Genomic DNA, 12,104 nt, shown 5'->3' with positions numbered 1-12,104 from the left:
CCAAACTCGGGTCATTTCTTTCCACTGTTCTGTCACTTCAGGGACTTGGCAAATGTGACAGTTTTTATTTACGATTACAGCAAAATCTGCCCTCCAAATACTATGTCCCATTGTGTGATTATACAGCAGTTTACACCTACATATGGGACATTTCTTTAGTCAGGAAGAATTTCTTAACAGATAAGGGATGGGTTTTTTTTTTTTTCTCCTTTGGCCCAAATTTCTCACTTTTACAGGGCGTTAGTGATATTTTATTAGAAAAAAAGCTATTTTTCATTTTTACATCCCAATGGTAAAAAAATTCTGTTTAAACACCTGTAGAGTCAAAGTGCTAACTAAACCCTTTGGTGCATTCCTTACAGGGTCTAGTTTCCAGGGGCTTGGCAAATGCAACATGATGCCTGGAAAAGATTCTTGGAAATCTCCATTCTTTACCCTACTGTGTGCCCATACATCAGCTTACATCCACATATGGGATAGTTTCATGTTTGGGAGAAATTGCATATCAGATTGTGCAATGCATTTTCTCCTTTAACCCTTTATGAATGTGTAAATTCTAGGGCTAAATGAATAAGAAAATAGATTTTTGAAATATTCTTGAAAATTTTAAAAAATACTGCTTGACTTGTAAGCCTTATAACATTTGAAAAAAATTGAAGGATAATTAGTTTCATTTCAACATAAAGCATAGATATGGTAAATTTATATCTATAAAGTAATATAAACTTGGGTAGTATGTCTTTCTATATAAGAAGCTTGCAATGTAAGAGTTTGAAAATTGCATTTTTTTCAAATTTTCACAAAATTTCCATTTTTTTTCCATAAAGACTCAACATATCGCCCAAAATTTACCGCTAAATATAATGCGTAACAAAACAGAATCAATTTGAGTTATTGCCACATAAAATGACATACTTTTAGGCTGTGTACTTAAGGGTTTAACTGTGAAGCAGAATATTTGATTCATGAAATAGGAAGTGTTCTTCGGTTTAGGGCAGAAATTAACCTCACGTTTGCATGATCAAAATTCTAGATGACAATTCTAATGACACATGGTAAAACCAGAAGACAGAAAAATTTGCATGTTTTGGGGTTGTTTTCCTTTGTCGTTTATTTTACAATTCTCGTCATTACCTTTAATAAAACAGTGCAAATAGTTGGATCGTAATAAATATATCACTCTTTTCTTTTTCTTAATATAGTGATCCGTTCCTGCAGACTCCTCCAATTTTCACTCTGAGAGATTGTACCCAACAGACGCTACAGCCGAATTGCTGCAGTAAAGGGAAATGCCCTTTCATTGTTTTCCTGTCCCCCTATCCCTTCTGGACCTCTAGGACTTGCACAGTGTCCAGCATCTGCTGCACTTTATGACTTGAACTTACTTCTTGCTCCACTTTGTTTGTCTGGCTGCATACCATATGTATTATACATAAAGGAGGTGGAGAGTCTATCATCAGCCCTATCTGAGCCCTCATACACAATAAAATGCAAACATGGGGAAGGAAAGGGAGCACCACACTCCTTTAGCCCAACCCAGCTGTTGTGTGTGCATTTGGAGAAAAGGAGCCATGTGTTAACTACCACAGGTTGTTTATTGTCTCCTTAGTAATTAAACGTTTATTTGGTTTCCACTAGTTTCTGGTTCCTGAGCATGGGATTGAACCATAGATGATGACCGGGTGGCACACAGGCTGGTTGCTCATATACAACACTCCCAGATGTTGCTTGCTACATCTTTAAACCTGAATGGTGTAACAGGATCAGTATGACAACTGACTGCAAATTATATCAACTACAATGGTTTCTTAATTATGGATACAGCCCCTCTCTCTATGATACACACAGTGTACACTCGGTCATTGTCAATTAGTATGTGCTGTCTCATTTTAATAAGGGGAAATGCAAAGCGGTGGTGGGGAGAGCATGAAGAATTCTTGCACCCTGTTGTGTGCTACATTGGTATACAAAGGCAAGATTGCACCATCTCCCAGGAACAAAGCAGCTTTAGAAAATAAATAAATAAAAATTAATAAATAAATAAATATCAAGTTCCACGCACACTTTTGATAAAACCCTACATCAATCAATCCACGTGCCTGTAGGTTCAGTTTTTGAGTAGGGAGTAATGGATCTGCAGCAAACACACTGAAAGCTACTAGATCCATCCTATGCCCCCAATTTCCTAATGTACTGTCCCTGAGGGCTTTCAGGAAGAAACTTCATATTGCTTGGAAGATAACTGTACATGTTACTGTGAATAATGTAGTGTGTTTGCCCATGCTGTTTGTGGAAGTGTGTTCTATATGTGCTGCCTGTATTTACAGTCATGCTTGTGTTTGTATGGCACATAATGTAGCAGTGGATAAAATAAGTGACTGGGTTGGTATCATTTGGCACTGCGCTATACAGGAAGTGTTCTGCTTTTCATCTCAGTCACTTAATCACATCTTACTATTCTATGTCCCATCTGAAGATAGATGTTCCTTCTACACTGGACTGTGATCAGGTGAGATGTGTGCCACTGTGCAAAGCCTCTCAGGACTACATGCTGTCCTTTGCACAATTGGGTACAATCGTTCCTCAAGTCCTGCACCTATCTTGTCCAGCAGCTCTGTTGTTTGAGGGCCATAACCATAATCTTGATCAGAGTCTTCTGCAGGAGGCCTAGGCTCCTCAGGAGCAGGCCCATGCTCATATGGTTCTTCCTCAATTGCCTGAATTTTGTCTTCAGGTGTAAGTGATGCTGGGCTTAAAGGGCAGCCATCAGGTCCTTCTTCATCAGTAGTACTAGCAATTCGTGGTAGCGTACTGTGGTATCGTGTATCGGGTAGGTAACTAGTGCTGTCTCCTCGACGTAAAGGGGAAGCACGGTGTCTGTCCAAGGCAGAAGGGAATCTGATACCTGGATCACTGTACTGCTTTGTCCGCTGCCATTGTTTGCGTAAATGAGCTCTGGAACGATGCTTTATGCGCAGGGGGGAATCATCATACTGTGGGTCATGCCTAAGGAACTCATTAAACAAGGCATCAGTTTTTTCATCTATGCTATAATCTCGTCTAGAAAGTGTTTCACGTGGACTGAGAGATGGAGTGTGGTGTGGAAACCATTTGTCTTCCTCTCCACCTGAAGCACCCTGTTCATATAAGCGGCCTTCCAGACTTTCAAATACTGTCCCTTTCCTTCCAGCGTGCGTGAAAAACATTCGTTTTTCAGATGCGGTCTTGTCCCGATGTGGGCTGCTTGACTCCTCTGGTGGTCGGCAAGGAGCTTCAATGGAGGCATAGCCACTGTCCATTTGTAAAAGCTTTCGAGATCCTGTCTCTGGCTCTTGTCCCTTTCCTGATTTGATATCAGGTAGATCTTGGGAAGGAAGGCTAGGGAGTCCACTTAGTGAGCTAACACTTTCTGCATCACTGCGGACGGAATCACGATCATTGTTGCTACTGCTTTGATCAGAGGCACAAAGCTCCAGTGATGCACGTAGGCTCCAGATGTCACACTGAGGAGGAAAATGACCCTGTTCTGTGCTTCCTACATCAGCCAGTGATCCATCTTCCCCATGGTCTAACCTGGTAAAGTAAAAAGAAAAAAAAAATTTAAGAAGCAATGAAATGTATCTGACTTACAATGGGATGTGAAAAGGATTGGAAGAAAAACTTTCATTTATAGAGATACATGAACCATAGGATTCCTAGTCATTTAGTCGAGAGGGTAATAGAAGAATACCTGCCGAGAGAATGTGGTGGAGTGACATGCTGTTGGATGAAAGATCCTTGGTTTGAAGTAAAACCAGTATCTTGTGGATGGGCTATGTATTGTATGATGTCATCGCGTTCTGCACTTTCACTTGCTGCTCGCTGTCGCTGGAACTGATGCCGCTTTGGAGAACCTGTAAAGTAAAGTGAAGTGAATAAACTATTAGTAATCACACCTGCTTATGAACAGCCACAGTCTTGCTTTCTGCTATTTTGACTAATAGGGCTGTCTAGTATAAATAAAAATTAACTTTTTTTTTTTTTTTAAACTTTAACTACCCACTAATTATCAATTACATTATTTCCATTTAAATCTGTTGCATCAATGTTTAATTAGCTGTTCTTATGTTATATTTTAACCCCAGGCAGATATCCTAGTTCCACTTATTGTATTCACGTACCCAAAATACTCCTCCTATCACCTTAGGAATTACGTTTCCCCCATCCATGACTGCCTCTATTTCATCTTGCGCATTCAGGCCATTCCTCCCCCTCACCTCTGGTGTCTAAGCTGCTTGCTCTCTGGACACTACCCAGTTTCCATTTCTTGATTTTTAGATAGGGGCTTGCTCCTTCTAAGCTCGCATGACGTCGTAGACGGCTGAAGAAGTGAAGCACAGCACCATGACTTCGTGTGGTACTTGCATCTGAGCTACCAAGACCCTGAGGGAGCTGACTGCTGAGGTCAAACTGGGAAATGGAAAAATTGTGTAAACTAGCCTTTCTTGGCACATTTTCCTATCATCTCTACTTAGTTCACACTCACCCTGGTATTGGTAGGACTTTGCCTAGGTGATGATGGACTGTGGGTTGGAGTCTCCATAAAACTCGTATCTGCAACAGAGTTGTAGGCATCTCCAGGAAGAGCAGATGTTAAACTGAGCGAAAGTCTAGTGAGTGGTGTGGGTGGACTTCTAGGAGGCTAAAACAGAGTGGAGAAAACAAAAAAACTGGTTTAAACTGACGGGTTTAAAAGGGATTCATCTTTTAAACAAAGTTATAAGTTAAATTTGTTTAAGAATCTGTTCTTTGTTACTATCTTTGGTTAAAAAAAACAAAACTGCGATTTTCACAATTAGGCTGAGGCCGCACGTTGCAGATTCTTTTGTTGCAGATTTTTCTGCAGTTTTTTGAGCCAAAAATGCCTACAAAAGGAATGGAAAATACATAGGAAGTTCTTATACTTCCTCCTCTACTACATTCAGCTCAATCCAATCCTGACTTTGGGTCAAAAACACGCAAACCAAAATCTGCAAAAAAAAAAAAAAAAAAAAAGCCTCCGTTTCCACAACATGGGGCCTTGGTCTTAGATTTGCAATTAGACTGACTTGCTAATTCTGTAGTTTTCTTTGTAGCAGTCACCTGATTTATATCACAGTATTACAATAGATGATAACACCACTGACGTACCACTGCAAGAACTACTGAAATTTGATAATGCCATAGCTACTACTACCACTAATAGCAAAAAAGACAGCACTTCAATATTTAGGAAATACTGATCATTACTGTGGGTTTATTCCATATGCGACGTTTCAGTCCCAAACTACTTGGACCTTTACTACCTCCACTAACTATCTATTCCCCTCCTTGCACAGAACATGCCTAGAGAACTCTCACAGTTGTCAAAGAGTCAGTTCCAGTCTGTTCTGACTATGGCCATAATAAGGCTGCTGTAAAGCATATCACTAAATGCTGTTAGAGGAGAATCTCCATAATCATGTACAGAAAATAGAATTTAAAAAAAGCTACAAAAATAAAAACTGTAAAAAAAAATGTAATTTATATTTAAAAAATATATATATTTAAGGTTACAGTCTGTAAAACGAACCTGGTATATGGAAATATTGGATTTGGATGGAGAGGTGGGATGTGTATCTGAGGCTGCTCCACTGCTACTACTTTCACCGCCTTCACTTTCATGTATTGTTAGGATGTGTAGGGCGGTAGGTGGTAATGAAGGAAGAGGGGGGAGTGTCAGTCGGGCATTCTTCAAATAGTGAAAATCTCCTTCTGTCAAAGTGTACCTAAAACAGAAAGATATGACTTATTCTTCAGCTATCATTTTTAGATTATTAAACTGTTATGTTTATTAACCATAAACATTTGCTCGTATTATGTGGGAGTTTTCTTCTTTGGGTCTGTTTTTACCTCCTTCCTCTTTCACTCTCTCTCTTTTCCTGTCCACATAATGCGCCTTCATTAAAAGAGACTCGTCTACCACTGGATGCAGTGCCTAGGAATCTTTCTGACTCCAATTCCCGGGTCCTTGAAGCTGAAAGAGATTCTGCATCCTCTATCCTGATAGTGATATCTGTAGAATTAAAGTAAATAGTATTCAAAGCAAGTTAATACGAAAAAAGAGCAAGTCTACCCAACTGGCATTCATGTATCATTAAAAGCAGATAGAAGATGACAAACCACGTGTCCCATGCTGCTATGAGCACTGGAAATTGACAATGCTGAACAGCCACATGCAACATATTATCTATATTTTATAAATGGCCCTGTAATAGTCATGTGCAATTTTCCTACCGTGTGTTGGTTGGGACTCATCCACATAGGAAGTGTTTGTTTTTTCTGCATCATCACTGGGTCTGAAAAGGAAGAACATAACATTAAACTTCCACAACAAAAATTCACATGAACTCAATATACAACTTGCATACCTGGATAGTCTCAGGCGTGAGTCGCAACAGCGCCGGCAAAGGATCAAGACCCCAATAAGGAGGAGGAGTGTTCCACCAATGAAGATGGACAACAGAACCAGGAGCAAGACGTACCCATCCTGAGCAGGTGCCCCTGGTGCAGCCTATGGGGATAGGTGAAAGGTCACTACTGCACTGTTAGCGATCCAAGGCGCTACTTGGTATTATGCAGAGTAATCTCATGGACCATTCTAGCTAGAGCTTTTCAGATGCTGGGACAATAACACAGTTCTAATATACAATCTTGCCAAATATAAGCAGGTAGTACCAGTGCTTGATATCGCACAAAGAGTTTTTTTTCCTCTGTGATTATGAAATCCTTTATTTCTCTCATAAGTGGAGGAGGTTGAATAACATTGTGTTAATGCCTTTCTATGCTATACTGTACATGTGCAACTTCAGGTGGTAAGATGACACACTTTTCTATGAAATCCTTTTAGAAGCAGAAACACCTTAATATATAGCTTTCTATCATATAGATGAAAGGTAAAATATTTCAAGATTCATGTATAAGCTATGGAACACAATCCAGATATTTAATGTGTTTTTCTATTTATTACAGGGAGGGGGTTTACTGTGTTGAGGGAGAATGTTTTGTGTACCTTTAGTTTAAAGAAATCTTAGACATTTCATAGAGACTTATCAAAAGAGGCTTATCAGTGGATATCAATGTGCTGGTAGTCAGTAAGTGGACCCATAACACTTCTGTAGGACATGGGTCCTACAGGGCTTCACCTTTGGGGTTTACCTTGGAAATAATCCTGCTGTAAGACAATATTTACCAGGAAACCCCAAAGTCATAGCCTAAGAGTCACGGATCTTACAACAGTACCCCTTTGTTTTAGCGGGGAGTCTAGTGGGGATGGTCTTATAACCATGTGTCTCTATGAACTGTCTGCTACATGAAAATACTGAACATTATTATGCAAATTGTCAAAACTTTTTTTTCTCCTTTAAATGAACAGCATATGAACTCGAGTAGGAGACAGGACAGTTAGCTATGTGGACTACAAATCCATTCCATTTCAAATGGACTTGTTGCCTACATAGATGAGCAGTCATTGTGTAGAGTCTAGACTACAGTAATATGCATCCACCATAACTACTCAGTGCCCAGATCTCACTTGTTGCTGGCTGGAACAGTTCTTTCCAATGACAGTGACTGTACACAATGTTTTTGAATGACAAGTCCACTGTATTTCAGGACCAGCACAATGAACAGATGGACAAATGGATCACAATTAATAGTTATGTAGCCATCACCCACAGACTAGGAACATCCGCAACTAACACAAGACTGGCAATGTAGATGTGTGATTGGTGTTATATAATGTAATGAGAATTCATAACTGTAATCCACATCTCGCTAATAGGAACATGAAAAGAAACAAGATGTGTGCAATTGATCAAATGCATGGATTCAATGACAGATTTGGTATCCCTGTGGCTAAATCAATAGTACTGTAGCATACAGTCTATTAGTATAAATATATAATGTGCACAAGCTCTCACCGTGGAACTGTCAGTTATATTTTCCCATGCAGGTGACTCATTGCTCATGATCTGACACCTGCAGAAATAAAAAAGTAGGGAGGGATGGAAAATACAGCCTTGAGATCTAAGGAAATGTTTCATCTCCAGCTAGATGATATGTGAAGAGAGTGCAGGAGCCGCCAGAGCTGGGGCATGGCATCACTACCCAGTGTATACAAGAGAGTCGAGGGCAAACAAGTTGCCCATAACAACACCCACAAAAGTCAATGAAAGAAAGCCCAACATATATGTCCAGTGCACAGCATGATCAGCTTGCTACATAGGCAGCAATAACAGCAGGCACTGGACAATTACAGGCCAGCATCCAAGTTGGTGTCATGTCTGGATGGCACCTGGGCAGTGCCCACTCCATCAGCCAGCACAATCTACAACTGCCATCAGGCAGAATAACAATGCCCCACCTACCTCCTGTGTACATCACATCTATTACATAAACTCTCCAAGTATGGCCTTGTTTCATTGTAGCCCCCAGAGAACGAGATGCCCAAATGATGTCCCAGAAGTATCCATATAGGAGGTAGGGGCTACATGGCACGGATGCCGCGGCCACACAGAGCACCGTTCAGACATGATGAGCTCCATCGACATGCGGTACCCAAATGATGCCCAGGGAGTGCCCATAGGATGCTGGGGCAATTAAGATGCAAATGAATGCAAAATCACTGCTCTTGTAGCGGACGGCCAATGCCTACCTCTAACCTTCCGGATCTTCCACAGACCCTAGCACTGGCACCGATGCCCGATTCTCACCTCCGGGTCCGGTCTCAAGCTGCAGCTCAGTCACCGGCCTCAGGATTTATGAATGAAGCCCGGAGAAGAAACCCCGCCCCTACACAACACGTGACTCTGACAGGCTGCAGGCTGGGGAGGTGCCGGTGGGAGAGGAGAAGACCCACCGTGTATCCTAATGGCGGGAGGGGTGACAGCAACACTCGTGTACATGTGTACATACACATATGCCAGTATGCGTGCGACCAGGACGTGTGGGCGGGGGAGGCGACTGATAACCAGTGCCAGTCCTGTGCCGAGGCATGGGCACCAGGAGGACAGTGAGGAGTGGGAGGGGGTGACACGGGGGACTGTGTGACTCATAGCTGTGTGTGATTATTTATAGGATGTGGCAAATGAGGAGAAATGAGACGAGGGGATCTGGGGAGAGAAGTGAGTGGGAGAGAAATGAGAGAGGATGTAGGGCTCAGTTTAAGATGCCCTGGCAGGTCTTCTCATAGCTTAAGGAAATCCTGGTATTCCCTAGGACAATATAGTGTGCCGACTAGAGATCATTGGGACTCGTCTCCTGACCGAGTCCGGGATAAAATGATCTTACTACACTTGCTAAGCTAAACATCTTCCCCCGCTTAGCTTCTAACTTACTGACTGTATCCAAAAATGTATATTTACCAATATAGCTGGGGCGGTCATGTGACTGCCCCAGGCACATTTTTTTGTTTTTTCGGTGATGTTCCGGAAACTGAATGTCATCAATAACACCCTCCTTCCCCACCACCCCATCATACTTACCTGTCTTCCTCTTCGGATCTTCTGAGAACAAAACACTGAGCCAGAGTGCAGTCAGATGTGCAGAGAAGGGGCCGGCCTCCTATGCCTGCGCAATAGAGCCAACGTGTCAGCACTTTGGCTCTGTTGCGCAGGGGCCGGCAGAAGTCAAGAGAAGAAGGAGTCGGCAGCACAGAAGAAAGTGATCTCCAGGACAGGAAAGTATGATGGGGTAGGATGAGTTAGTCAGGAAGGGCTAGTAGTGGGCAGGTTAGCTAGGGAAACAAGAAGAGGGTGTGAGGGAGGGGGAAGCAGCGAGAGAGGGATCTGAGTGAAGAGCAATGCATCATGGTAGTTGTAGGATAAAAGAACAGGAAGCTACACCAAGTAAACAAATGCAGAGGATGCCAGGAGCTACCATACAAACCCAGAAAACAATGCTAAAGGTATTTGGGTGCACTTATTAATCCATTAACATACCTTTTTTTTTTTTTTTCCTGGAAAACCCCCTGAACCTCCCCCTTACAGGGCTAACCACGCCTCTAAATTGGTCACATGGCCCCATTCTAACCTAATAATATGATGTCCTGTGGCTAACAGCAACCATTGGGTCATAACATTAGGGCAAAAAGAGAAGTGGAAGGAGGTATATGATTATCTACACATTTATTACTTTACTTTTTACTTTTTTTACTTTTTTGGTAGAGTTGGAAGGGACCTCAAGGGCCATCGGTCCAACCCCCTGCGAATGCAGGTTTTCCTAAATCATCCCAGCTATATGTTTATCCAGATTCCGCTTGAAGATTTCCATTGATGGAGCGCCCACCACCTCCCGTGGCAGCCTATTCCACTCTCTCACTACCCTCACTGTCAGAAAGTTTTTCCTAATGTCTAATCTGTATCTCTTTCCCTTTAGTTTCATCCCATTGCTTCTTGTACTTCCTTGTGCTAATGAGAATAGGGTAGATCCCTCTGCACTGTGACTACCTTTCAGATATTTGTAGACTGCTATTAAATCTCCCCTCAGCCTTCTCTTCTGCAAACTAAACAATCCCAGTTCTTTTAACCGCTCCTCATAGGACATGGTTTGCAGACCTTCCACCATTTTGGTTGCTCTTCTCTGGACTTGCTCCAATATATCGATGTCTTTCTTGAATTGAGGCGCCCAGAACTGTACACAGTATTCCAGGTGTGGTCTGACCAGGGAAGAGTACAGCGGAATAATGACCTCTCTTGATCTAGATTCAATGCTTGTCTTAATACATCCCAGAATTTTATTCGCCTTTTTTGCAGCAGCACCGCACTGTTGGCTCATGTTGAATTTGTGATCTACTATTACGCCCAAGTCCTTTTCCCCTATGCTATCACTTAGTTCTATTCCTCCAATACTATATATGTTTTTTACATTTCTGTTACCCAGATGTAGAACTTTGCATTTGTCCCTGTTAAATACCATTTTGTTCGCCTCAGCCCATTGTTCCAGTGAGTCTAAGTCCTTTTGAATACACTCTCTCTCCTCTCTAGTGTTGGCTATTCCTCCTATCTTCGTATCATCTGCAAATTTTATGAGTTCCCCAATAATTCCATCGTCCAGATCATTTATAAAGATATTAAAAAGTACTGGGCCCAGAACAGAGCCCTGCGGCACCCCGCTTTTGACTTTCTTCCAGTTCGATGTGTAGCCATTTAGTATTACTCGTTGTGCCCGATCATTAAGCCAGTTGTGAATCCACCTAACTGATTTTTTGTCAAAGCCATACTTAATCATTTTTTCAATAAGAAGGTTATGTGATACTTTATCACATGCCTTACTGAAGTCAAGATATACTATGTCCACGGCATTCCCTTGGTCCAACCATTCAGTGATTTTGTTGTAGAAGGAAATCAGGTTAGTCTGACAAGATTTATTGGTCATAAAGCCGTGCTGGCTCTGGTTAATTAATGCCTTCCCATCCAGGTACCGAAGTAAATGTTCCTTGACAATTTGCTCAAAGATTTTTCCTGCTATCAAGGACAGACTTACCGGCCTGTAATTTCCTGGATCGTCCCTTTTCCCCTTTTTGTAGATGGGGACAACATTTGCCATTTTCCAATCTAAAGGGACCACTCCTGTTTCCCATGACTTACCGAAGATTATAGCAAGGGGTTCTGTTATTTCCTCTGCTATCTCTTTCAGGACTCTAGGGTGTAAATCATCTGGTCCTGGGGACTTGGTTTCCTGTAACTTGGCTAAGTGCTCTCTTACCAGACCTTTGCTTATAGTCAGCTTGGAGTCCTCCTTCCCCTCATCTCCATCACCATTAATGTCGATATTTCCATTAGTTTCTTGGGAGAAGACGGATGCAAAATATGAATTTAGTAGCTCCACCTGCTGTTCCACCATGTTAACTGTTTCTCCTTTGTCATTCTTCAGGACTCCAATGGTCTCCTTCACTTTTCTTTTGCTTTTAACATATCCCCAAAATCCTTTTACCTTACTCTTTGCCTCTTTTGCAAGCTTCAATTCGTGTTCAGCCTTAGCTCCTTTGATGCTTGTCTTGCAGAGTCTGCAGACTGCTGTGTACTCTTCCTTAGGTATAGTTCCCA

At 41.8% G+C, this 12,104-nt stretch overlaps 2 protein-coding genes across 4 annotated transcripts in view; one reads left to right on the top strand and one right to left on the bottom strand.

Moving 5' to 3' along the window:
* The window catches only part of STK11 (serine/threonine kinase 11), an 84,516-nt gene extending 82,884 nt beyond the window's left edge, over positions 1–1,632 (top strand). The window contains exon 10 of the mRNA XM_075283555.1: positions 1,203–1,632. The gene's annotated coding sequence lies outside the window, so the exon portion shown is untranslated. The remainder of the gene's footprint in view (positions 1–1,202) is intronic.
* On the bottom strand, positions 1,183–8,844 carry CBARP (CACN subunit beta associated regulatory protein). 3 transcript variants are annotated; one of them, XM_075283102.1, is made up of 10 exons: positions 8,772–8,844; positions 7,980–8,037; positions 6,429–6,571; positions 6,295–6,356; positions 5,911–6,073; positions 5,591–5,786; positions 4,526–4,681; positions 4,257–4,449; positions 3,731–3,893; positions 1,183–3,573 (listed from the first exon to the last, which is right to left on the bottom strand). In XM_075283102.1, the coding sequence occupies exons 2-10, from the start codon at positions 8,025–8,027 to the stop codon at positions 2,490–2,492; spliced, it is 2,208 nt and encodes a 735-aa protein (XP_075139203.1). In that variant the 5' UTR covers positions 8,028–8,037; positions 8,772–8,844; the 3' UTR covers positions 1,183–2,489. The 3 variants fall into 3 exon arrangements, with proteins under 3 accessions (XP_075139203.1, XP_075139211.1, XP_075139219.1); XM_075283110.1 differs by lacking the exon at positions 8,772–8,844 and adding an exon at positions 8,714–8,760; XM_075283118.1 differs by lacking the exon at positions 8,772–8,844 and adding an exon at positions 8,427–8,676.
* Between the last annotated feature and the right edge of the window lie 3,260 nt (positions 8,845–12,104).

The sequence above is a fragment of the Leptodactylus fuscus genome, chromosome 1 (assembly GCF_031893055.1).
Source record: "Leptodactylus fuscus isolate aLepFus1 chromosome 1, aLepFus1.hap2, whole genome shotgun sequence".
Taxonomy (NCBI): domain Eukaryota; kingdom Metazoa; phylum Chordata; class Amphibia; order Anura; family Leptodactylidae; genus Leptodactylus; species Leptodactylus fuscus.
The sequence above is the reverse complement of the archived record's forward strand: the minus strand, read 5'-3'. Positions and strand labels throughout refer to the sequence as shown.